At 38.7% G+C, this 27,565-nt stretch overlaps 1 protein-coding gene across 2 annotated transcripts in view; it reads right to left on the bottom strand.

The window, feature by feature from the left end:
* The window catches only part of LOC146387576 (metabotropic glutamate receptor 4-like), a 189,203-nt gene that overhangs the window by 149,366 nt on the left and 12,272 nt on the right, over window positions 1-27,565 (bottom strand). Inside the window, exons 1-2 of one of the 2 annotated variants that reach the window (XM_084929280.1) lie at window positions 18,412-18,613; window positions 3,813-4,868 (exon numbers count right to left, since the gene is read on the bottom strand). In XM_084929280.1, coding sequence (XP_084785406.1) covers window positions 3,813-4,382 — 570 coding nt within the window. In that variant the 5' untranslated portion in view covers window positions 4,383-4,868; window positions 18,412-18,613. Of the gene's footprint in view, window positions 1-3,812; window positions 4,869-18,411; window positions 18,614-27,565 lie in introns of those variants that run through there. The other variant, XM_084929278.1, reaches the window with a different exon arrangement.

Here is a 27,565-nt window from a genome sequence, read left to right as displayed (position 1 = left end):
GGTGTGTACTGAACATATCCATACGGAGATGCACAAACCTATACACAGACTTTAACAAAAACATTTACACACATTGAAACATATCAAAAGAATGCACGAGACCTTGGCGTGTGTGAGGAAGTGCGTGTGTGCCATCACACTGGGTTCACACTGATTAATGCTGGGGGCCTCGAGGAGGAGGATACATCCCATGTGGTTTGTAACACTCTGGAATCAGGGAGCTTATCAAATAACACAGACTGCAGGCTGTTGCTGGGGAGTATTAGATTAACTAATACATAAATAAGCATAAAAAACAAAATAAAAGCCTCATATCCATCTCAGCAAAATCTAGAGCCGTAGCTAAATCTAAGCATTCCAGGTCATTTGCATTGATTTTATTTAGTGATGTGAATACTACTTTTCATTTTCCATTTTACATATTTTTGATTTTTAAAATTACTCAACCTATCTAGAAGTATGAGTGGTGCTATAGTATTAATGGCTTCTGTCCAGATACACTGCAGTGCAGCACACCTACACACCAGCTACCCCACACCAAACTCCTACAGTATATATCAGCTTTCATGCTTTACTTCACCTCTCACTTTTTTTTCCCCTTTTTTTTTTGGGCTTCACTCACATCGCCTGTAAAATGAACACATTTTCACAGGCAATGAAATAAAAAAGAAACATGTCCTAATCATAGTCCAGTTATAATAAAAAAGAAAAAAAAAAAAAAGAACAATCACACAGCGGAGCATCTCTCCTGCATACCGCTGGCGAATGACATCACACTGGAAGCTATTCGATAAAGCATTGCCAGAGTCTGGTCTGGTTCAGCGGTTGTCTAGGATTTGGTACTGGTGATGAGGACATTGATTGGTTGATCAAGGGGGAAAAAAAGTAGTATAGAAACACATTGTACATCATGCTCCTTTGGCTTTCATTTACATCATCTAACAGTGCAGCTAATGATTATTTTTCATTTCATTTTATTTCATTCATTCACATCCATCAGCCAATTATTTCCTAAATTATGTCGCAAATAGTAAAAATGCCCCCGGAGTTTCCCAGAGCCCAAGGTAACAACTTCAAATTGCCTCCCCTCCGACCCTCAAAACTACACTCCAGAAACTGAGATACTGAATTCATACATCAAATAAGACAAAGAAGAGTAGCAAAATAAAACAAAGCAAAAATACATGAATTAACAAAGATTTGAATTAAGCATTTGGCTTAAAAATTACAAATAACTAATCATTAATAAACTAATGAATGAATGAATGAATGAAAAATGAACATATGGTAGGCTGATCAACTCTTTTTATTTCACCAACACCCTTTGATATTTTCATGACATTTATATACAGTACTGTGCAAAAGTTTTAGGCAGGTCTGGAAAAATGCTGTAAACAAAGAATGCTTTCAGAAATATAAATGATTGTTTATTGGCCCCAAATGTATTCTGCAGCAGCACAATGACCCCAAACATAAAGCCAAAGTCATTAAGAACTATCTTCAGCGTAAAGAAGAACAAGAAGTACTGGAAGTGATGGTATGGCCCCCACAGAGCCCTGATCTCAACATCATCGAGTGTGTCTGGGATTAGATGAAAAGAGAAGGATGTGAGGAAGCCAACATCCACAGAAGATCTGTGGTTAGTTCTCCAAGATGTTTGGAACAACTGACCAGCCGAGTTGCCTCAAAAACTGTCTGCAAGTGTACCTAGAAGAACTGATGCTGTTTTAAAGGCAAAATATGGTCACACCAAATATTGATTTGATTTAGATTTCTCTTTTGTTCATTCACTGCATTTTGTTGATTGATGAAAATAAATGATTAACACTTCCATTTTTAAAAGCATTCTTTGTTTACAGCATTTTTTCCTCACCTGCCTAAAACTTTTGCACAGTACTGTATGTAAGCGTGCAGTGTTTAATAAAGAGCTGAAACAAAAGCAACTTGGTTGCCAGTACAGAAACGTGCACGAGATAAAAGGTCTCAGTTAGCTGGTTGGCAGCATACACTGTATATAAAAGATGGAAGTAACCACTGTTACATCCCATAATATTCTGGACTCCACAGTTTGAAGCATTAGTATTAGCATTTTGGTTTCCGCCATGTTGATTTTCTGGAGCCTGAGGTTGCCATGTTTGGACAGGAGGATAGACTGCTAAGTTACGAACTAACGCTAGTGTGTTTGGTCAGCTGCCAGAAATTCCACAGGTCCCGCACACCTGAATTACAGTGCTGTCTGTAAAGTAATTACATCTCTAATTGCCAAGTGATGTCAACCACACAAAGACTGTCTGTCACCCACATTAGAGGAGGCACAACCTAGTAGACAGCAATTGGCTGCAGGTGCCACCACATCTGTGAAATGAAGCAGCCATGCTGCAAACTTAACGTGCACTTTAACCAGTATCCAAATGAACATGTTATTAAAAAAGAAAAATTATATATAGTTGTTATGAAAAGGTACAATATCCATAAACATTCTTTTTACCACGTTTAAAAGTGGGAGTCTATGGGGACTGACTGGCTTTTGTGGCAACTCTAGGAAGAGGAGTTTTTGACACTTTGTATTAGCTTCACTTTTCAGCCTCGGAGGCAGCTGCTAGGACTCTTATATATAACAGAAGTTTAAATAAAAAGGCTGGTTTCAAAATATACTTGGGCGGCCCTCAATATACCCACGTGTCCTGCCCGAGTAAAATCTATGTGTGGCCTGCTGTGCTTTCATCTGGTGTTGTGTACAGTGATACAGCACTGAAAAAATGTCCAGCAGTGTGCTTCGAGTTGAATCTGCAGCTCCTCATCTAGCATTTTAGATACTGACGGTTTAAAAGAATTGATGACAGTAAACACCTGTTCTGTTGAAGTGTCCTTGGGCAAACACTGAATCAGCTGAAAGAATGTTTTTGAGTGTGATTGAGTTCCCTTTTGACCTTGCAGCATAAGCAAGAAAAGGACAGTAATAGACACAAATTTCCATGCAAGATCAAGGTGAAGGTAAAATCTGGAGTTAGGGTCTTGTATAAATATTAAAATATTTTTTTAGCCCCAAGTTTGTGTGAGGAAAAGTTCCTGGTTTTAATTATCACTGAATTTAAATCAGCCACTACCTCATCTCACTGAAAGTGATTTGTCTAATATTTAGCAAAAAGGTGTAATTACCCATGAAACCTTTTCAAACATGACAGTACTTTTAAAAAACTAATTCTTTTTAGTCAAAAAAGGTTTGTTATTTTTGTAGTGAGCCAAGCGTTAAATAGCAATCATACCTTTGGTAAAGTGAAAAAGAACTATTATGACTGCCATGGCTGACTGGCGTGATAATAAAATCTGTATTGAATAATTTATCAAATGTCCAAATGTCCACGAAGAGAACATATTTTTTTCTGTAGTGTAAACAAATGTAAACACTATTGTGATCAAGGGAAAGGCTATAGGCCAAAAATGAAATCAAGTCCTATTAATCACTTTTGTATTGTGACAGGCAATACCTCTCACTGCTTAGCAACCAGCTCCTCCAGGGCACCAGTCGGGATGAGATTTACCCAGGCATCTCCTCACTGAAGTTATGAAATTGGTCTTTGTGTGGCAGCAGATATCGAACACTTATTGTTCTCTCACATTGTTCAGCGGCTTGTACTGTTTTCCATCCGGTGTTATTAATTATTCAAACAAATACAGTATCTACGTGCATCACTGAAGCAAAAGCATATGTATTTTTCAGGCTAATACATCATTTGGAATTGATTCTATCCTATTTTTTGTGCAATTCGCACATCCCAACAAACCAAGCTAATAAGTAATGATAATCTTACCTTAAACAGGCGTAATATATTGGCCACCATGATGGAAACAGAGCTGGAGGAGGCTCCAATAACACCTACAACCCTCTCAGGTTTGGTGATAATGGGTGCCCCCCCACCGAGACATTTGACATCTGTGCCGTCTTTCTCGATCAGAGCCTGCACGAAGGTGAGAGACTGCTCCAAGGCGTGAGTGTCCCTTGAGCAGGTGTCCAGGATTCGTGCTCCCAGTGTGATGTTGGGCAGTAGATTATTGTCATTATTGATGCGGTCAAGGGCAAAGAGCATGGCCTCCAGTCTATGTATACCCTTCTCCTTCTTCAGCTCCCCACACGGCTTTCCATCGTGCCCTCTGGCATGTACTGGGAAGAGCCCACCTAAGGAGATATCCCCATCGATGCGAATAGAGTTCAAATGTGTGTGTCCTGGCCCTTTGGGTTTGGCCGCCTGAGCGGGCTTAAGGGAGGTGTAAAGAAGCAGCAGCAGCAGCAACAGAGGAGGAATCAGGCCGTTTCTTTGAGAGCCGGTCCGTTCCGGTCTACACACCAGGGGCTGAAACATGACCACGGCCCAAGCACACATCCACAGTGTACAACCAAACCCAGCAATTGGAAAACAGCAAAAGCCAGGTATTACTTTATGATGGCCAGAGGGTTAATTGCAGTACCTCTTGAAGCAGTTGGCACTGAAAAGGCTTGCTCTCATGCCTCTCCTTTCTCCCAGGCATTCAATTAAAGTAGAATATGAGCTTGGCTCTTTCACAGGATGTAATCCTGTTCTCGTCTCCTCCCTCACTCTCTCACTCCATCTTCTGACCACAGTGGTGGGCAGCTGCTCTTGTGTTTGCTGTTATTCACAGACATGCCTATGGAGATCTTTCACTTGGGGCATTAAAAAGAACAAAGGTGAACGATAAGCTTTCTTTCTGTCTCTCCTTCCCTCTCTCTGTGTCTCTTTCCTCTCCACCTCAATCAGACGTTTTTAATCTCCCCTGTCCCCCTGGGCAGGGATTTGGTATATGTCAGAGCCCTCAGGCCTGCTTAGGTCCACAGTCTTCAGAGTGAATTCCTGAAAGATGAAAAAGAGTAGAGAAGTGAGACATAGCACAGAGAAAACAGGGGCAAAAAAGCACAGGGATTTGTATTGGTCTAAGATTTTTAATACTTTTTTCTTCTTTTTTCTCAACCTTTTTACTGCAGTATTATTATGCAGAAATGAAGAGACAGTTCTGGTCCAGAACTAATTTCTTTCTCTCACACAGCCTGCCTCCGTTTACCATTCTGCTTTCAGTGGGTTGCCATGGACTCTCAAGGTTGAGAAGGCTGCAAGTCTGATCCCACATGCTTCATTTTCACCTATCAACCATGTCAGCAACACATTCAGCCACAATCACAATGATGTGACATTCTCAGACTATCATATTTTCCATTTCTCTGTCAATTTTCCATCAAATTGACAAATTGAAAAAGTACTGACATTTTTATGGTTCCACTAACATAAGACTGCGCTGACAGCATTGGTGGTAGTAATGAGGCTGCTGGTCTGTGGCGGTACTTTGCTCAGAAATTAGTATTTATCAGTCTATCAGCATTTTCACCATGATATATACGCCTTCAAATCTTATCATTAAAAATACAAGAGTTTAAAGAAACGTCCAAGGGGCTGAATAAGCTTCTCATATAGAAGATTTCCCTTTGTGCCAAAAGAACCACTTCAGCATTACCTGGATATTTCTGCTTACAACAGGCAAAATCAACTCCATATAGATTCAGTATAATATAACAAAATTCATATGTGGGCCTCAGAGTCACTTAAGTATTTCTAAGCAACAGGTTTATGGGCTGAGTTTGAAACTAACTATGAAGAGCCACTTTTATGTCCAACATCTGTCTTAAAGGAGACAATGGATGTTGAATATGGAGCTGTCAGGGAGAAGGAAAACACAAGGACCACGGAGACGATTGATAGATAGAGTAAAAAAAGAATATACGGAAGGCTGCTGTGACAGAGGAGGATGTTAGGGATAGGGTGAGATGGAGGCATATCATCTGCTGTGGTGAGCAGCCAAAAGAGGAAGACGGTCTACCTTAAAGGGGAACAATGTCATATTTCTTTTTATCCTTGGAGTGTATGAAAGCGAAAAAGCCATTTCTAGTTCCCTTCCCCCTCCCTTTAAACTACCTTTCTTCTGATTGGCTGCCCCTCACAAAATAAGATTTCTTTTTTGACCAGCATGTGGGTGGCACGTCTGTGTGCACAGCTAGGTATCAGGTATATCTGCTCACACTGACATCATATAGATAGCTATAGATTAAAAAGCAGAACATTTAGAGCAGTCAACCAAAAACATGTAGAAACAGCACTCTGAGTCATTAAAATCTTGTTTTCTTGTTATATCAAACTGCATTTGTTTTTTTGTTTTGCTGCTATGAGTGCTGTTAGATGATGTTACGAGATTCTTTGCAAATTCAGGTGTCGTAAACAAGCTCATTGGTTACATTTTAATTTAAATTTGAAGACAGATTTTTAATGTCTAAGTTGATTCCTGTGACGCACATCTAGTCATCACTACCCTGCACTATTATTTCTGCCCTCCTCCTTTTTCTGCCTGAGATAAGAAGTACACACATGCCCGACACACAAAATATGCCACTATAAACCATCTTGCATCTACACGTCTACACCTGTCTCATTCCTGAAGTTGTAATAACTTCTGAAGGAACAATCTCCCTGCACACAGTCACAAAATACAGCTGTAGACATAGGTTTTCCAGCAGAGTGGGTTGAGGCCTTGCATCGGCAACGGCGGAGATTCATTGAGAGCATATTGGAAGTGACAAGGTCCTTTGAATACACCCAACTATCTCCTACTGAGTGAGAAGTAATTTTTCAGAGTTGATTCACTGCAGGTCCACTTAAACTGCTGCAGGGCAGATGACAACTGGAAAGCCAGCCAACTCACCTTAGCCCCCATAATCAAACGCAAACCATGCAGCAGCACATCTGACATTAAAGCAAACACTAAGATTGAGGCGGGGAGTGCTGCTGCCAGCATAGCATGGTACAGATAGTCTAAAAAAATAAAATACAGGTGTAAACATTGAACAGTTCAAATAAGAAACGGTTCTGCAAGGCTGCAGATTTGAAGATAGACGTCATCAAACTTCTGCTTGAACAGAAGAAAAGCTGTTTGGGTGACAGCTCCTATGTCTTATTCAGACTGAAGAAAGCCAGTTAATCTGTAGAAGTAGCTCATGTGCAACTGAAGGAAGAAGATCTTATATCTCACAAGATTACATGAAGTATTATCTTGTTAATCAGCTTGTGTTGTCTTGTTACAGATTAATATCTTATGGTGTTTCATCTTTAGCCGCAGTGCAGACAATTCTTTCTGATATTTGAGAGATCTCAGGGCATTCAGGGTGGCCTGTCTTAGAATTAATCATCTCAGACGCAATCACCATTCAGCCAAAACTATGAATTCTGTTTTAATGAAGCATTGCGGTTACAACAAACCACTTGTCAGACTTCAGTTCAGCACGATAAGTAGTGACGTAGAATCTCACAGAAAGCACAATCAGTGTTTTTACTGTGTGGCTTATAAAAACATCTGGAATGTACTCCATGTAATGCACAAAATCTATGTTCTGCCTTTATTTTATGGAATTCCGCTGTTTTCATTTTCAGAAAAAAAAAAAAAAAAAAAACGTACTGAATGAAAGTACAAAATGTGTACACATTCATAGATGAGCTCTTAATAGCATACCTCAAAAACCATACAAAGCACAGACTTATGCAAAACAACCAAAATGTTTACCAGCTAGAAAATGTCAAAGACAGCTGCAGGAATTACTGGAGATTCATATCAGAGAACAACCTTTCCTCAGGTGCAAAAGCATATTTCAGAGCAGACTATGTATTCATTTCAAAAGGCCATCAACCTTCAGGCAAATCAGTGTGTAATGTTAAACGGCCTTGCAAGCGACAGTGGAAGCAGTAACTCCTTAATACTGATAAACCCAAAAATGTTAGCAATAATATATTTTCAAGAATTTCAACTTCTTGCAATAACCCTACACAAACAAGATGGTCAGTTATATATACAGGGTTCAATTTAAAGAGAGTTCTAATGGAAATATTCTAAAAAACAACAACAAACAACAAATAATCTGACTTTAAGTGGGAACAGGAAGGAATGAGATGGTGCTGATTTCACACTGTAATCTAAATTAGCCTCTATACCATAACATTTGTCCTGCTGTTATCACAACTAGGCCTGGTTGTGGAAAACCATGTTATTTTTTCTGAGATATGATTATTAATAATCACCGGAGAGTTTTCGTCATTGAAGCTTTTTAAGAAACAGGAAATAGGCTGACAGATGAATGGCACATTTGTCTAGTTTGTCCTATCAGTCCCATACTCCCAATTTCTCCCGTTAGGCTCTTGGAATGGTCAGAATGATTTTCTCTGACAGCTACCTACCACTTCTCACACTGTTTTTTGAGCTCCTCATCATCTTGGCTGTCAGATTTGCTCCCTGTTCGCTTCTGCAGTAAAACGTATCAGATGAAGTCATGAAAATTTATCTTTGCAAGGGATGAAGAGTCATGTCAGAAGTGGGTGTGGCTTAAAAGCAAAAACCTGTTGAAGTTAAAACTTGGCGTTGAAATGCTGACCACAAACAGCGTTTACCAAAATTTTCACTGTCAATGCTGATAATTTAATTTAATGTACTCTCAATGGGAACAAAATGGCATGAATTAACACACTAAAAGATGTTTTGTTATGACTGTGCCAAAAAGGTGTACTTTGATTTTAAAAAGCCAGGTTTCTACTAGAGATGGACCGATCCGATATTACGTACCGGTCCGATACTGACCTAAATTACTGGATCGGATATTGGAGAGAAATAAAAAAATGCAATCCGATCCGAGGTATCACAAAATCACCTCACAAAAAGCGCTTTTTGGCATAATCCAGCTCAGCGCGTCGGAGCAGTATCACGTGATAGAGCGGCTGTTGTCTGCAAGACCTGTCTGTGGTCTGGTGGAGCATTTGGAGCCTCACTATGCTTCCAAACCACCACATTTCATCTCGGAGAAAACTATCCCAGAGAAGTAAAGCAAGTTCATAAGTTCATCTCTGAATGGTTGCATAGTATTTCCATGTTAAGCTTAACAACTGATATATGGAGCCACAGCTGGACTGGCCATTGGAGTTCCATATTGAGGTGAAAAGGAAGCGATTTGCCCCTTACTTCAGCTAGAATGAAAAAAAGACACAAAGCTGGAGTTATTCTGTCCTTGCTGCAAAGCTGACTCTTCTCTCATTCTCTCCCCCTCCCTCCCCTGTTGCTACTTTAATCATGAAACTGATCAATGATCAGCTGGTCGGCTTTTTTCTCGCAAGTCCCGTCTTTCTTGTTTGTTTATCGCCCACTTTGCGCTAGAAAGAGGAGACCAGCGGATAAACAACAGCAGCACATTTAAGCTTGATAAGCTGTTGTTAGAACTGATTTAATATTAATTTCTAGTATCAGCTGCCGTTTGCTGGAACCCCGGCTGTAAATACTGCTGGTCATGATATCAGTTTGGTTATCTGGTGAGAGGGAAACATGAAGATGAACCTTACTGAATCATCAGAGCTGAACAGGTGATGGAGAAACAGGTTTACCTTTTAGGTGACATGAATGAGTTGAACGGAAGTTATGAACTGTTTCTGAGAGACAAATAACACCAGGATCCTTTTTTTAGGTAGCGAACAGCTGGTAACTGTGCAGGGGTGGGTCTAGCAAAGTTTTGCCAGGGGGCCAGGTTGGGCATTAACAGGGAAAGGGAGGCACAAAAATACTTTTTTGTTATTTCATTTAAAATGACTAACTTTTAATAAATAATTATCTGAATCTTACAACCAAAGTTTTCATCTGATTAAATGTATAGAAATCCATTATTGTAATATAGTAACTATTAAGTCTAATATATACTCTGGTAAGCTATAGTACTTTTTCCTTTGGGAAGGTACCATCTTTGCAGTCTGCAATTCTGTTGAAGAAAGATGTGGAATCTGTTTAATTATTGTAGAAAAATAATATTTTTTTATTTTATTTTATTTTATTTTTTTACACGTGCATTAAATTAAAGTTGATTACGTCAATTAAACATCACGAGGCGGAGGGTGGGGGGGTGGTTCCCTTTTTTTTTTTTTTGCTAGGAGTTGGCAACCCTATTAGTTAGGTTGTTTAATATTTCTGTTAAGTACTCTCTAAAATACCAGAATAGGGAGGATGGTGTAGGTTTATAGATATTTATAAAAAACTGTTGTATTGATTACAAAATACACTATATCGGATTCATATCGGTATCGGCAGATATCCAAATATATGATATCGGTATCGGACATAAAAAAGTGGTATCGTGCCATCTGTAGTTTCTACTCAGAAACACAGTCGCTGGCCATTTAAATTGCAGCTGCACATCAGCCGTCCTCTCTCATGAAGCAGTGGGTAAAGACAGAAAGAGACTCAGGTTATATACTTAAAAACTGAACTTCATTTTCAAAAAAAACCAAGAAGGCTCACAATATTCTACCAGTGCCTGTCTGCTGTATTCTTGCTGATATCCTAGAGTAGATGGGGATGACAGAAATATATACACAGATTTGACGAGGTTAGGAAACATTAAGACCAATAATGTCACAGTGGTACGCTCTCCTTTGAAAACAAAAAAATAAAAACAACCTGATGTTGAATATCTTGTTTTCACATTCAACCCCATCTTTTAGAACCTGATTTCCAGAAAGCTGTTTTGTATTCAAGCCAGTCTTGGAAATATTAAAGCCACTGGAAGAGATCTGCAACACACCAGACTTTGGTTACTGAGCGAAACAATGCTGAAGACAGCCTGCGTTCGCTTAAAAATAAATAAATAAAACGTTTTCGCTTCACTCGCCTCAACATGCCTACCCTTACAAATGCAATCCACCTGAGAAAAAATAAATAAATAAGTGGTGTCCTCTTTGAAGCAGACAAATGTATTCTGCAGATCTGCCCTTACTCCTTTAAATTCCCTCGTAATATTTATCACTTTACATTAGAAATCACACCGCTAGTGCAAGTATTTTACATTCTAATCAGTGCTGTGAAAGGAACATTATAAATATGAACAAGGGGATAGCTGAGATAAATTATTATTTATTCTAAAACGATTATTCCCCTCTTTATCTTCAGAGACCTGAGCAGCTGCTGGATGGCCAAGTGAGCCAGGGAAAGTTTGAGAAATGCTGCAGCTCTCCTCTCACAGATGGGCAGGATGGGTTCTCTAATTGACACTCCAGCATGTTGATGCTGCACAGCAGATCAATAGGAAGGTAGAAGTAGGCTGCCCTGAGGAAAATGAATGAAGAGAGGAGGGCTTAGCTGCACACAGGGAGTTGAGAGCTTGGAAGAGGCTGTCACTATGTTTCTAATGAAAGAAAAAAAATTACTGAAATAAGCCTTAAAAGGACATATTGATCAGGTGAATCAAACTTAAAAGTGGAATGGGGAAAATAATTATTTCTTGAACTGAAAAAGAAAAGAAATTGCCATACAATTGGTGCACAACACTAGGGTGAGCTAGGCCATCTGTCATTGAGCTGATTTTTGCACCACAATACAGTAATTCCAGTACTGTTACAACAGAAAACACTGAGTGATTATTTTTACCTGCATCTACTGTCTTCTTGTATATTATAGAGTTCAGTTTTGTGCTGGATTTTCTTTTTTAGTCAATAATGAGCGTTAGTGCTGCATCGAGCACATTTGTTCTCACTAAATATAAACTCAGAAATATTTTAATGGTGACATTCATCAAAAATAATTTATGACTCATCGTGTACTCATTGTTATATAACAGTAAATTTGATTCTCTTTAAAGACAAACCTTATTTCTTAGTGCCCCAAACTTTGGAACTATAAAGCATAACCATTAATGCACTCAAAACAATGCAAAATCTTTTGTTACACAGGTTTCAGATAAGGAATTTATTGAGAAGTATAGACACAATTCCAGCTCTGCACAAAGTTACTACTAAAGTATATTTGCATAATATTGATAATAAAAATCTTCAAGCCTTCAAACGCCTCCATGCAGAACTACAGAACGGGTCTTGATGACAAGAGTTTTTATTGCCAGCTGTCAAACTATGCATCTAAGACAAAGAGCAATCTTGATATTCGTTTGTGTCATCCTTTACAATAGAGAGAAGCCTCATTCAGATCTGTGCAGCCTGAATGTGAGGTTTATTCTCTCTTGAGTGTGTCAAGTTTCTAAGCAGCAGTGCCTCAGCCAAGCCATGCAGTTAATACTGACAGCTTCCAATATAGGTGTTAATTTGCCTAATTAGAAAAAAAACAAAAAAGTTTGGCTCAATCTGCCTACATACCTTGGGCCACTTTTGTAAACAATAATTATGGTAAACTGGAATAAGTATAAATACTCCTGAAGAGTCAGGATGCACAATTTCCACACTAATTATTCAAACAGCCTTTTACCTACTGATATCATCTTTTCAATTCTCAGGAAAAAAAAAAAAAATCAGCAGGGAGTGTGTATATTGCAAAAATAATTAGAGTATCAGTCAGGGTTGGCCGAAATGTTGAAATTTTCCAGCCGGCCACTGTCAGCCCAGAAGCATGCATCTGCAAATATTTTTCGAGATGTATATGTGTGTGTGTGAAGCAAAACACCCCACTCTAACTGCATGCACAAGCATGCTCACATCTAAAAAGAATAAAATACTATATAGGACAGATTTGTTTTAAATTGTAAAAACCGCAAAGCCAAAAACAATACATATACCCTAAAAACCCATCAGATAAAGGATTCCTTTTAGTCTCCAAATGAAAGAATTACAGCTTCATATACAGTTTACTGTTTAAATTATTAGATTGGACAAGCTGTGAGCTCAGAAATGCAGTGGAAACTTCATAAATCATTATAAGGTAGCTAGCTTGCTTTGCCTTGGCTCTTGGATAGCGTGTGAGCTCAGAAATCCATCAGAGACAGGAGAGGCGACTTCTACACTGGTGCTTCACTTTATAGTACTTAGCATCTGCCAAACAATGTCAGGTCTCCAGACTCTAAATTCTCTAATCTTTTATGAGGAGAATATTTATCAGTGTCTGTCTACAACGCTCTAGTTCAACACAACAAAGAAGAAAGACTTCAAATTATGGCACAATTTGGCAGTTGCGCTACTTGTAGAAAGGGGCAGACTACTGAATTAGCAAAAATAAAATGACAAAAACAATTCTAAAGAAAAATAAATTCTTTGAACAGCAAGTTTCTTTTTTCTTTTTAAATCTTTCTTGGTGTTTCCACCAGACTTCTATTTGCAGAATCCTGTACAATCGTTACTTCCCCCTTCAGTTCTGGCAAACCAATCATTACTGGCTGATGAAAAGTGCATCACTACCAGTGCACTTCTGTGGCACTGTCTGCACAGACATTGTTTGAACTTGTTTGGCAAGGACCTAAATGTAAGATGTTGTCCCCTTACATGTAAAACTGCAGCTTTATTTACCAGTTATGATTTAAAGTAGGATGTCACTGTGTAAAAATATTCAAACTGTTTAGGTACTATGTGTGAGGTTTTATTGGGGACTTTGTTTAAATGCATGTGAGATGGAGCTGGGCTCCAATTTGAATTTGACCTTCATGTTGATTCTGCATTGTGACTTTCAGACATGATTTCTCAAAAGAAGACGTGGTGACCTTATTATTACCTACTCTGGTCAGTGGTTTTAAATCAGCACATATATGCAAATAATTTTTCACCACCTCCCCACCATTAATAATTGAGCCTACTGTTCGTTCACAAACTCACAAGTTCTCATGCAATTTAAATTCCATCTAGAGTGAAACCTTTACTTTTTAAAGTTTCATAGTTTTTTCCCCCTTCAGTTCCATTTTATCAGCTCAGTATGAAGCTCAGCTTTTGTGTGAAAATGGAAGAAGTCAAAAATGTTACCGCCAATAAATAGAGAAGACATGAAGGAATAAATTAAAGCTATCAAAAGAGCTACACCCTGCAAAGCCCACTGATTGGCTGCTGTAATGAAAGATAACAGTAGATACTGCTGTTCTCTTCAGGGTCCAATTTCTAACCTGTGTCTATTTACATTTTGGTAACATTACAAGCAAGAAAAATTAGTAATCAGTGCATGTTTTTTGCTGATAAATAACAGCAAATGATTTTTCTAGTAATCATCTGATCACTTGATCCGCTGCTACATACTACATGTTGCTGAAAAATGAATCAATTAACTTGTTACACTGATGGAATCATGTCCAGTATTATGTATGGATTTGGTACATCACTACCAAAGTGGTCCAACGGGAAAAACTATTTTACAGACAGGAAAATGACTGAAATGATCCCAATTTCTTTCCCTCGACATCTGATGTGTTTTGTCACTGTTAGATATGAAGAGAGATGGGAGCTTGAATATTTTATCTCTGGGGCGCATTAATTACAGAAACAGCAAAAGGCAGTTGACAGCTGTGATTTATTTAGAACCCTGAGATATGTGGTAAATCTTGCTAAGACATGATATTATGCAATAGCTGACTGTGGTCGTTTGATTTCCCTTCGCTGAGAACCCTCAGGAAACCAGGGTGTAATTTATCTCTTGAAATATCAACTTTATGACAACCGCACAAGAGAGCCGCTCCATTTCTGTGCCAGCTACAGAAATTTTAGAACATGCAAACAAGGCTTATTAACGCGAGGCCGTCGCTGTGTTTTCCCCAAACACAGCCAATGTGATGTGTTGTTTTGGAGATCCTGGAAGACATTTGGAAGTCAAAGTTGAAAACAGAGGGGGGGGGGAGAAGAAGTGGGCCATCCCTAAATTTTTTTGTTTACTTGCGCTGGATGTTTTTCGGTGCAGGCTAATGGAGGGCTAAAGGCCACTGAGCCACATCTAGCAAGAGATAAATGGACTGAAATGTGAGAAGAAGCCCTGATTCTCCTATCCCAGAAGACTGGTGGGAGAAATATAATGCTGCTTGAATAAGTTGAAGACGCTATGCGAAAGGGAGAAATTGTTGACTTCCTGTTCGCTGACTGACTGATTCAATGACTATTATCTTGCTCTAACAATGAAATACACACCTCCACAATCCTCAAGTTCTCACCCTTATGGTTCACAGTGTCTTATCCTCCAATATATTCTTTAGCCTCTCGTCTTAGGAAAAAAAACAAAAAAACAAAAAAAACAGGGGGGGCCAGGTCTGCTTAGTATTCATCACCATTATATTTCCCTATAAAGCTTTCAGTTCCTACCAGCCATCACATGCATACCTGGGGGCCTGAATTGAATACGATTCAGAAGGCAGGCTTGAATCTTGAATCTACAGGTTAAAATATATCCAAACACCTTGGTCTCTCAAAGCCTCAGGCACTGAAGGCTGCTCATTCTTACGCACTATGTGAGCCTGGTTAATGGCCCAGTAAAAAGATGGTATGAGGTGAACCATCTCCAGCCTCCTGTTGACACTAAGCGGCTCTTGGTAATGATGCCTACCATACTTCATCTTGTGGGTCAAATACACTCTCTTTTCAACTTTGTATTTTAGACTATAATGTACCAAAGCTTCGTATTTACAGAGTGTGAATGCGAAAAGAGACTATAGAGCATGTCCTAGAAAGTGTGTGTGTGTGTGTGTGTGTGTGTGTGTGTGTGTGTGTGTGTGTGTGTGTGTGAGTGAGAATAGCATGGGGGTGGTGGGGTCACAGTCAATACTGAAGGCAGGTACTTCTCAGACACACTGATTGATTTACTGTATCTGTTGGGCTAGACCTGCCTGCCTGTCAGGATTAAGGAATTATGTCTTATCAAACCTGTTCCCCTGACAGACCCATTCCAACTGAATCACTTGAAGCAGCAACATATGGAAAACTAGGGCATATCTGTAAGAATGAGTGGTTTGCAAGTATAGTGTCTGCTCATTAGATTTTTCAAGATAATGGGAACAAAGCGATGTGCAGTCACACAAACTTTAAGGGCACGAGATACAGCCGCTGTTCAGTTCATCTGGTCTTAAGTCTGTTTGCCGAATCCAAATCCTATCAGGTCTCTTTACATAAATTGCAAGAGAAATAGAAAAATGCAACACATATTTCACGCAGAGCCATCACCTTCTATCCCCCAGAGAAAATTGTATGAACAATTTTAATCTATAGCGGCTAATACAAAATACATAAGGCCCAGGGACTCTAGAGAGTAAAAGCCTGAATCGGAAGGCCTCCTTCTGAGTACAAGCTCATAATCTCCACCACATGCAGCGTGAGAAACGTAGTCTTTCAGTGTATCTCAGAGAAGATGGCTGATTATGTGAAAATTTAAGTCTCTGCACCTCGTGCTTTCTTGGGAACACATAAGTAGACCTGCAAACAAGCAAAAAACACAGAGTCAACAGGGGACACAAGCTAACAAAGAACGCCATATATCCCCAATGTTAACAACAGGACAGTGTTTCTACTGTAATTTCTGCAACACAGCACAAAATAAGCTGGAAGGACGAGACTGCACAACCAACAGTAAAATCTATCCTCAGTTCAGCTTTCACAACCTTGCTTTATTACAGCTTTCCTGAATTGTTAAAACACTAACTCGCATTTTCTGAAGCAAATTCTCAATGTCCTAAACTAATCAATCCCTCTTTTGGCAAAACGTTAAACTGTTTTCACCTAATTAGATGCAATTTGCAATTCTCCTTTAACCTTTTTGTAAAACTCTAAGTACATCCCCACTCACTAAAACACATTCTGCACAGTGATTCCGTTATGAAGCATAATGGTAACCACAGGAAGCAAAAGTTAAATTACAGAACAGATGCCATTTCTTAAACACAGAATTGTTCGCACTTGTCGCTAAGGATGATAAACCTGAAGCCCGAAACTGAGGCAGTTCAGAACCCACAGCCAGCAATGTTGAGCTGAATGTTGAAAATATCAGTGGATGGAAACTAACTGAGGTAAAGGAGAAAGAGCAAAATCATTTCAGTAATTTCAGAAGAAATTTGACCCGCTGCAACAGACCACATTTGTAAAGTAATAGAAGAACTGTTTAGTATGAGACTGTGTTTCTCACACTATGATTTACTCATAAGAAAAAGAAACGTACTCATCGGTCCCTGGTATGCCTGTTCAACTGCTCATTAAAATATCTATTCAGTTAAATACATGGCAGCAACTCAATGCATTTAGGCACCCAGGTGTGGTCAAGATGACTTGCTAACACTCAAACCAAGCATGAGAAAGGTGATTTATGTGACTTTGAAGTTGGCATGATTGTTGGTGCCAGACAGGTTGTTGTGAGTCTTTCAGGAAATGCATAACCATCTCCAGTGTTTACGGAGAGTGCTTTTGAAAAAGTGAACATTTCCAGTGAGAGGCAGCTCTCTGGGCAGAAATTCCTTGTTGATGCCAGAGGTATCAGAGTAGAATGTCCAGTCTGCTTCAAGCTGACGGAGAGGAAACAGTAACTCAAATAACCACTGAACACAAAACACGTTGAAGAAACTGTTGAAGCAGATGGGGTACAGTAGAGGAAGACCCCAGTAGGTGCCACTCCTGGCAGTTCAAAACAACAAACAGAGGCTAAAATATGGACAGACTGACCAACACTGAATAATGGAAGATTGCCAAAACGTTACCTGGTCTGATGAGTCTTGATTTCCTCACAAACATTTAGGTAGCAGAGTCAAAATTTGGCATAAACATAAAAGCATGGATGATGCCTTGTATCAATAGTTCAGGCTGGCGATCGTGAATTGGTGTCTGGGATATTTTCTTGGCACACTTTGGACCCCTTAATACCAATTAAGCACTGTTGAAACTGGTTTTGTGTTTAAAGTTTTGAGAAAATGAAAGAAATGAATTATGTTAAATGTTCAAATTAAAAATATTATCAATACAGTTTTTAGACATAAGTGTGTGTGTGTGTGTGTGTGTGTGTGTGGGGGGGGGGGGGGGGGGGTGTTGTTTGTTTGTTTTTAAACTAAATTTCAACTTATTTTGGACTTTCGGATGAAAAGCTGCCCAAAAATGCAAAACAATCTTTCCATAAATAGTAAAATAACAGCTTCAGTCATTATAAATGCTTAAACAACAGCCTAAATCCTCAATGTAAAACCAACCATAATTTAGCCATGCTCTTTTCATCCATGTCCAGCATTGTTCGGGTCATTTTCAATACAGTAAACCCAATTTAGAGCATCTTAAAAGCAAAGCAAAGATGAAATAACATGAAAATGAAGCACTGAAGAGGTGATCTGACCACTCATTCATCCACCTTAATGAGCTCCATCCTGGAGCTTTGTGGGTCTGCATGCACACAGCACTGTCAGCATGTAGCCTTCTGTCAGCCTCTGTACACATGACTGTTAACAAATCCAGCCCAACAAGGGAACTGCACAATTAAGCAATACAGGCTGCACAGCACTAACAACAGCCCACTTTATACACAGCGCTACACTAGGCTGCCATCAGTAAATCCAACAAACAAAAACAAAAAAAAGACAATGACTCACCGATTATTTTATTGGAAAGACTCACCACGTACCTTAAGAGAAAACATGCAATTTTTTCCTATTTCCTTCTCTGCCTTCTTAGATCCGGATTTAAAGTACCCAGAGTTCCCAATGAATGCAACTTAAGACAAAAATTTTAGGAAGCAGCCCAGACCTGAATGCTAAAATAAAAATGAAGCCATCAACCTCCCTAGTGCTGCAGCCTGGCGTTAAGCAAACATATAAAGTTAGGTAGCCTTAAGCTTTGATTCTATCTTTTGTAACTTTCCATTTAATTTCCCATAATTAGCTTGCTTGAACTCACTACATTTGCTTCGCTTTTTATTTTAGGTTCACGGTTTCAGCTGTAATTGGAAAAATGTGTTTTTAATTAAAATGTGCACCTGGCTTCTTTTGGCTTGACTGCACGGTTTTAAATAGCCGTGAATGGGTATTAAATGTGGGTTGCTGTAGAGGGCGCTCTTTCCCCCAAACAGAAATCAATAACATTTAGAAAAGGGCAAAGAGGCAGTTTTTTGTTTTGTTTTGTTTTGTTTTTTTATATAGGCATTAAACTCTGCAAGTAGGAGTGAAACTAAAGCACCATTTTTTGTCTTAGTTTGCTACTTCCTTTTTTTTAATTTAACGTTGCCTTATCTTTGCTGATGTTGTATACATGGCATGTGTTATTTTTCTTACACTCTTGCATGCCATTGTGATTTTTCAGCAGCCTTTTCTTCATGATCTTATCTTATATCTTATCTTTAATGCTTATTGTTAAGATTTTTCTTCTCCCCTAATAGCAAAGATTCATACAGCTGCACAATTTTTCAGAAGCAAACTTTATTTTTACGTTAATAAGAATAATTAGTTAGGAGTCAACTTTTTTTTGACTTTGAGTGAAATGACTGGACAATGCTGACACTGTCCAGAACCATAATGAAATGTCTGCCTTTTGTTTACACATTCTTCTTTTCAGTTTAATTCAGGTTTATTTATATTGTGCCAAATCATAGCAACGGACGCCTCAAGGCGCTTTGTACCGTGAGACCCTGCAGTAAGGTACTGTATTGTGCCTTTGGGTATGCAACACAGGATTATAGCTAAATAAATGAGAAAATGAGTCTTGTTTCGTGCACACTGATAGTGTCCACACAAAACATGTAATTGTTCTCTGTGTCTAATTCGAATCAATTTTACACTTGCTCTGTCAGACTAGAATTCATCACCACGATCCCATTGATGCAGCCATCCTCCTTTTCTGAATGTCCACTGACCAGTGCTCATCAATTTGCAAACCTCTAATTTTGAAATCACAGACCCTCTCGTATGTAATGGCTACTGTGAAAATGTGTCTGTTTTTGTTTGTAGGCTTGAAGGCTAATTTTAATCATCTTTTCATCATGCGTACAGACAAGCTTTTTCATGCATACTTACTATATTTATGCTTTCAGCATGAGATTGGACACCCGTTCACTAACCTGAAAAGACACCTTTCACTATGACCCATCTTCTCTGACTTTCTTTGATGATGTGAGTATGAATTTTATTTTTCTGTTTTTCAGGAACAGAGTTCCCATTATCCAAATGCTTGTATGAATTAGAAGCATACATTCTCTGCAGTGCAACAGCCTGCAGGTCCTTTGAGACCTGCAACAGATGTTGACAGTACGGGCACTCCTTCCGGAGCTGCAAGTGAGAGTAGCCATTCACCACGAAATGCACAGGCAGGCAGAATGTAGGCTGGAAAGCCTTCTGTTCACCAGCTTCAGCTTACCATAAGTGCAGCAAAATTGTACCTGGCAACTGTGTCTAAGTCATAGCTGATGTTTTTGTTACAGCGGAACAGCTTTGGCAGTCTTTGACAGGGTTTGTCAATAAAGACTAAGAAATTGTTTATTGAAATGTCACAGAAAGTCGCCTATAGACCCAAGCTCAATTCAAGCTTAGTAAAAATTGAGACAGTGAATGTTGGGTATAGCAGCAAAAAGTCCTGTATGAAAAGAAGCAGGAGCGCATAGATCTGACTGAAGTAAGTATATAACATTATTTGATCTGTAAGGGGAGATGATTGGATAAGATAAATGGTATTGCTTGAGAGGAGATAAAAAAGAAATCCTTGCCAAATACCCCAATACAATGTGAGATAGCAGTGACCTTAAATGTGATCACTACCTTGCATTGTTTGAGAAAGAATATGAAAACATTGTGGCAGGAATTTGTGTCAGACAGTAATACTAGTTTCAGCATTTGTCAGAATGAGTAATGAAAAATTGGTGAATCATCTGTTGTGCTGTAAGCGGCTATTCACAACTAAACCCTGCTAATAAACCTGGAGTCAAATAATACTGCTATAGCAGAGACTATGCTGACAAAGAGAAGAGTAGGAGGCCAGCCTAACAAATTCCAGTGCATCTTTTTGGACGTGAGACAAACAGATCAAAGAAAGAACAAACACCAGACCTTCCCTGCATATCAGCCAACAAGTGAGCATAATGTGCAAATGTCTGAACTGCACAGCCTATAGGTCTTTACAAGTGTGTAATTGCTATGTGACACTTTTGAAGACAGCACGACAATGCAATATCAAATAAGAGTATCTGAATGAAAAAGAAGGGGGCCATTGTTCGAGGAGAAAGATGTCTCTTCTAGAAAATAATACCGCCTCTCTGTCTGCATTCATGTCACAGTTCAAACATCAGTTTACACTGCCATGCCTTCACAAGTTGCCCTGAACACTGTAACAAGTCTTCAGGGGGCAGGAGAGAAGGATGTCACTGACAATTCTGCAGAGCATGAAGCTCGACTGCTAATGAGATTTCTTTTTCTACCAGCAGCAAATATAAGTAGTCATTTCCTGCACAAAGACCACTTCTTAAAAAGAAAAAAAAAAGAGAACATGGCAGTGATGCTCCTTAAGATTTCATTTGTGCTCTTGTTATGTACTAAACTAAATCAGCTCATATTAATTCTCCATTTTATTATTGTTATTGTTGTGGGTTTTTTTTACTTTATGTATTGTGTAATATTGCTAATTTGTGGCATTGTTTTGCTTTGCATTATGCAGCCTTTAGAGTGCCCCTGTGAAACACTTTCAATAATTTCCACTATTACTCAGAACATTTTTGGGTAATGGGCGCTCTTTTGATGCTGTTCACAGCCTCATCCCACAGTACGACGTGGACATCTCCACTGACCACTTAAGCAGGTGCTAATTAACTGACACAACCTTGGAAACCAATTTGTGATTATTTTCATTTCACATTCATAACCCATTACGTCTAACAAAGATATGTTCAGAAATACATTTGGAAGATGGCCCTATTTTGTCTGCATCTGAAGTAATAACTAAACAAGAAAATGACTGTGCCTGGAAATGAATTTGATTTTGAAAAGTTAGCGCCACTTACTAACTACATTCAATTTGCAGCAATGGGTGTAAGTATTAAACTATACAAGCACGTCAACTCAAGCCCTGCATTCACATGCAACACAACAATGCTTGTGAGCATGAAAACTGCCTCTTGCAAAGTGTGGCTGATGAGATATGCATATATTCATGAACAGGTGTAATGTGTTCTGAAAAAAAATAGAACTTGAAATGGCCTTTCAGCACAAAGTAGGAGCAACTGCGAATTATCAATGTTCCTGTTCATATGCGTGCAATAACATTATGCTAAAGATAAAAAGACAACAATACAAAAATATTGGGACTAATGTGAAGGATTATGTATTTCAATCACATATAAATCAACACAGTAATAAACTTGATTTGATGCATAACCATGAGATAAACAACAATGAAATTAAGTATGTTAAAGTATTTAAAGTATAAATGAATTGGATTTATTAGCATAAATATAAGCTTAATGGGGATTTTTAAACTATGCTGTGCAAAAGGATTACAAATTAGAACAATTTAAATATCATTTTGAACATTAAAATAACAAAACATAAGCATATTTGAGTGACTTGTCAATATCAATATACAATCCAGTGACAACAGGCATCTGAATGGTCTTTAAAATTTTCTTTTGAATGACTGCCCTGACTTCATAAAGCCATATAGACAATAACCTCCTGTGTCTGAACACGGCTGTCCAGGGCTCCTTTGAGAAAAGCTTTGAGAAAGGTGGCAGAGCACATACACCTTTGGTAAAAGAAAGGTCAGCGTCTAATGTTTCAGAACTGTAGCACTACTATTAAAGAACTTTTATATAACATAAGGTTACCTGTATATTATATTTATCTCACAAACTATTGAATAAAATTAGAAAAGGGATGCCTAATTGCCCAGAGCCTGGGTAGCAGGTCTAAAGCTTTCCTTGGATACATTTGAAATATCCTCACATTGATGTTTCTCTGCAAAAATGTTAACCATGTTCAAAATTCAATGATACAAAATACAGGGGAGGCTGATGTCATTAGTGACCTCTTTTGAATGTTATCAGCTCACTTCATAAATGGCCATTATCAGCTGTTATCAGTCCAATACTTATCACATGTAGGAGGGCTCTTTCCACTTATTTGCAGGATCAGTGGAAAATTATAACACCTTCAACTGGGGAGAAGTTCCTCCGTAATGAGTGGAGTGTCTCCACTGGCAGGAGGAGTGGTGCTGACATTGGTCACACATCAGCCAGGAGATTAAGAAATATCTTTTGGACTTGAATGATTTGAATCACATTTTGCTATTGAAATTGCTTACTGCTTATTGGTTGATTTTAGGCTGTTTGGTTCAGTATAAAATACCATAAAAAAAACACAAAGAAAAACCTACAACCTTCAGAGAAAGTGATGCAGCAGTTTAGCGCTGCACTGTAAGCTGGTCCTGGATTTGAGTCCACCAGCAGGCCTCTTTGGGTGGGGTTTGCATGTTTTCCCTGTTTGTTTATGGCTTCTGCCTGGATATTCCAGGCTGTTGCTCTTTTGAAGCCTAACCATGCTAGATTAATTGGTAATTCTTAATTGGCCATAGGAATGAATGTGAGCGTGTCTCTCCTGCAGAAGGCGGTCAACCACTCCAGGGTGTACCTCATCTTTGGCCCTATGACAGCTGGGGTAAGCAGAAGAAAATGAATGGACAATCTTTAGTAAGCAAGCAACGTGTTTCCAAGCTGAATTTTGTCATTTACCACATGCCGTTCTACATGCACTTCATCAAAGAACAGCTAAAGGTTTTTCTAGACTTATAAGCTGAGCTGATTTCTGTTTATTACTGATTACAGTGGACGATAACTGAATACCAAGCTTCCTACCGTGGGAGAGGGTGCCCGCTGGCCATATCTATGTAACTGATTAAAACTGCTGATGGCCATTCAATTCAATTTCAAGTGAAAATACTGAACTTGCAGTTCAAAAAAATGTTTGAATATTTGTGCCAAGTTCTGCAACATTTTCCTGGATGAGTAAAAAAATAAATCATTGTTGGCAACAAGACTGAACATCACAGGATCACCTGCGTCATTAGGATTTTTCTCTCCACAGACAATGTCAATACAAAATTTCAGTATATTTACAGTGAGTTGAGCTGTTGTTTAATTCTGAACAAAACTGATAGATCATCAGTCAAACCCGGAGTCCCATCATAAAACCTTTCACGTTCTGCATGCATTAAAATAATAACACATCTTACTAATATTTCAACTAGAGCAACACTGCAGTTAAGCTGATTATGCAAGTCTCACTCTGTGCATATAATGTATCACAATAATGCAGTTTACATGTCATAGGAGAACACTACTTAGGCATACATTTCTCAGACTTCCCATTAAGACAATGCCTAACATGTCTCAAAATAGCTCTGTGAATGCCAGTAAGAGCTCAACCTATGCTTTCTCTAATACTAATTATCCTAACAAGCACTGTGTACACAACTTTACTCATATTACACATGTAATCGCTTTATTTTTGCATTTTTCATGCCAGGCATGATCTATGGTGATGACACTGCCATCAGTCCAATGGTGTAATTGCACAGTAAACACTAATTGTGACAGGTGAATGTAAACTTCACAATACATGTATCCATTTTACATTTGTGACAATCTCACTTTTTTATTCTTAACATAATCTTACAATAAATGCAAAATTTCTTATCACAAAAAAAGAGGAACATTATTTTGGGCAACACTGAAATTTGCATCTCAACAATGACTACTGTGGAGACGGGAAAAAGGAAACAAGGATGTCTTGTTTGACATCTATGCATTTTTTTCAGGGTTATGTAATTACAGGTGTCCTTCTACCTTTATATTTTAGGTTAAAAAATGATCATTTGGGATTTCAAAGCTCTTACTAGACAAGGGTAATATGTTAATGTGGTCATTTTAAATTCTTTTCATCTTCTTTTGTGCTGTTTTCAGATTCTCTGGTAATAAAGTGATATCAGGTACGACCCGTGTTTCTTGCCTTCTTTTCCATGGTGCACCTTCAAAGCCTATAAACTATCCAGCTGGACAACAAAGGAAGAAGGGGGGAAAAATCAATGTAATTGAACACTGTGTGGCCACTGAGATAGCGAGGGTAGATACAATCCTCTACTGTAAAATAACACGCATTATCATCATCCTGCACTTAGATGAACCAGCAGAGACAAAGCAGAAACTGTACAAATTCCAGCCTCTGGAGTGCTAGGATTGTTGATATAGTTTCAGGGTATGAAACCTGCATAAAGGAAAGAAAAAGGAAAAGCAAAAGCCAAGGACGGATTGCTCTTTTTTCTGCCATCCTAGTTGTCATGGAGGTAGTAGTAACATGTTGTAATGTCAGGGTTTGATGTTGCTCATTAGGCCAGTAATGATTTGTGGATGGATTGTAGGTGTGGGAGCTGTGTCTCGTTTGAAGCCATATGCTGGCAGCCAGGGTACTTCAGACACTAGTGTTTACTGGGAGATCCAAGCTATTTTATTGCTTCTAATGTCATAATTTACATTCAGCTAGTGGACTCTAATGGATCCAATGCTCCACATCTTCCCTCTTTGTTCAGCTGAACAATCAAAATGTGGGAAATGGAAATAAGTTTTAATCTTTTTGACCTTGCAGCTCAATATAATTGTTTTATGATGGTATTATTAGCAGATGTTGCAGTTGTTGTATTTTACTGTTATAATAATTATTAGCTTTGTATATCATATATATATTTATAGTTTGGACACCCGATGAAAAAGCTTTTATATTATTTTGCCTGTGATGACATCCTGGCAGGGATTTGCTTTTACACCAGGCAGTATGACTCTTTACCTCCCTAAGAGATAACAAACATCTGTCAAAAATGATCAGCACTGTGACATAGTGATGGCAAAGACAGTCGATATTTAAGCTGCAGTGTTCTATATACATATATATTGACAAAGAGGGTTCTGCTTTGCATTTTGAAGCTACAGCACATCAAATTTCCATTTAAAAACACATTTGTGTTTGGAGGCTGCAAGCCAGTGCCCCCTCAAAAGTAAATGAGACCACACTGATTAATTCTGGTGCCCATGGAAGTAAACTATATATATATATATATATATATATATATATACATAAATTTAAGGGGGAAAATGTATCATAATCAGCAAAAAGCTATCGCAGTGACCAGGGGAAAATAGTCTCTGCAATATTTATTTTGCCAGATATGAGCTCCTGTCCCTATAAAGCAATTACAGATGAGTCAGTATTGCTTTGTGCAATCTGATGACTTATCAAGCCATATTTTCTAAGTACTGGGCTTAAAGTTGCCGAAATATTTTGCAGCCACTGCCACAGCTGGTTAATGATTTATACAATGTTAAATTATTTCAACAGCTGATGTTTTAAAATTCTTCACCTAATAACAAAGCTCTTGGGGTCAAGCAATCACAGTTGACGTTTCTGTGTGTTTACACTAGGCTCACTTTCCCTGCATTTGATTAAAATGCAACTGAAAGCAATATACTGTAAAACGAAAATTGTGTATAAATGGGGCAGCATCAGCAACCCCAGAAAACAGCATCCTATATCTAAAGCTGTGCAGCTTTTAACTGCTTTACCAAAGCGGCTTCTGTATTGGCATCTTCAGTGTAGCCTGCCAGCTCCAATGTGCATGGGATTTGCCAAACTAAAAATTCTAAAAAAGTCTTGAACCCAGCACTCACTATTATTACAAAAATAAGTCTGCTATCTCAAGACACAGTTAGTATGGGTTCTAATGGGGCTTTTTTCAATGTACCCAATTAGTGCTTAGACATGCAGCAGCCAAAGCTTCATTAGTGGACAGCAGTCAGGCAGCCAAATCAAATCCATTTGCACTTTACACAACTGAGTCGAGCTATAACCTTATTCTAGATTTAACAATAACTACTAATTTTTGCTGACTCCTATCTCATCATCTGTTTAATAACCTTTAACAAGGAGAAAAGTTACATGTAAAGCGGTCCCATCCACCTCGTGTATTTTTTATGCTTGCTAGGCTGACATGACTTGTTAAAAACAAGCTAAAACTAAAGCTGTATGTATGCAGACAGACTACTATCTGCCACTTATCTTCAAATTTCACAGTAAATCCTTGGAAATGTTGCTACAGGCTGAGACAGCAGCCACCTCCACTTTTACTAGTTGTGCTATCTGCATACAAAGGAGTGTGGGGTGGGATATTTCCCCCATACCAGACAATCAATCTATCAATATTGCAATGTTTTGCCCCCTAGAAATCTGTGTTTTTAATTGCACCAAAGCTCCACAATCTGTGGACTCTAATTTGGAACGATTAGTCTTTTTGCAATAAATCCAAATATCATACGTTACCTGCAGTTGTGACAAGATCCAAACTATTTTTGTGTGAGTGCTTTAATCCAAGCAGCCACCTTTTTGTGTGCCTCTAATTGCAGGTCCTATGGGTTTTTTAATGTACATCATGGCGACATACAGGAGTTCTTGGCATATAAAACAGTATAGAGTTTGGGCCCCAAGGCTTCCTCTTCCAGCCATTCTCTTTGACATTAAGACCGGAACATGCTCTCTCACAGTAAAACCCCAGCTTCCTCTTTTTAATGAAAGGTGTTCATCATCACCTTGTCAGCAACAGTGTGTGACTAAGACAGGTTGATGCCACTTAGTCTCCCTAAGGGGAGTATGCGCTGTCAAGCAGAATTTGCAGTCCTGCCATTTTACTTTGACAGACGAACCAACCTGGACAGGTCTGGAGAGCAGGGCCACATAATGGTCCCTCCAGTTGTCTTACCC

This window comes from Perissodus microlepis, chromosome 5, assembly GCF_051167445.1.
Source record: "Perissodus microlepis isolate ML-2025 ecotype Zambia chromosome 5, ASM5116744v1, whole genome shotgun sequence".
NCBI classification, from domain to species: domain Eukaryota; kingdom Metazoa; phylum Chordata; class Actinopteri; order Cichliformes; family Cichlidae; genus Perissodus; species Perissodus microlepis.
Note: the sequence above shows the minus strand (reverse complement) of the source record. Positions and strands in the feature narration are given on the sequence as shown.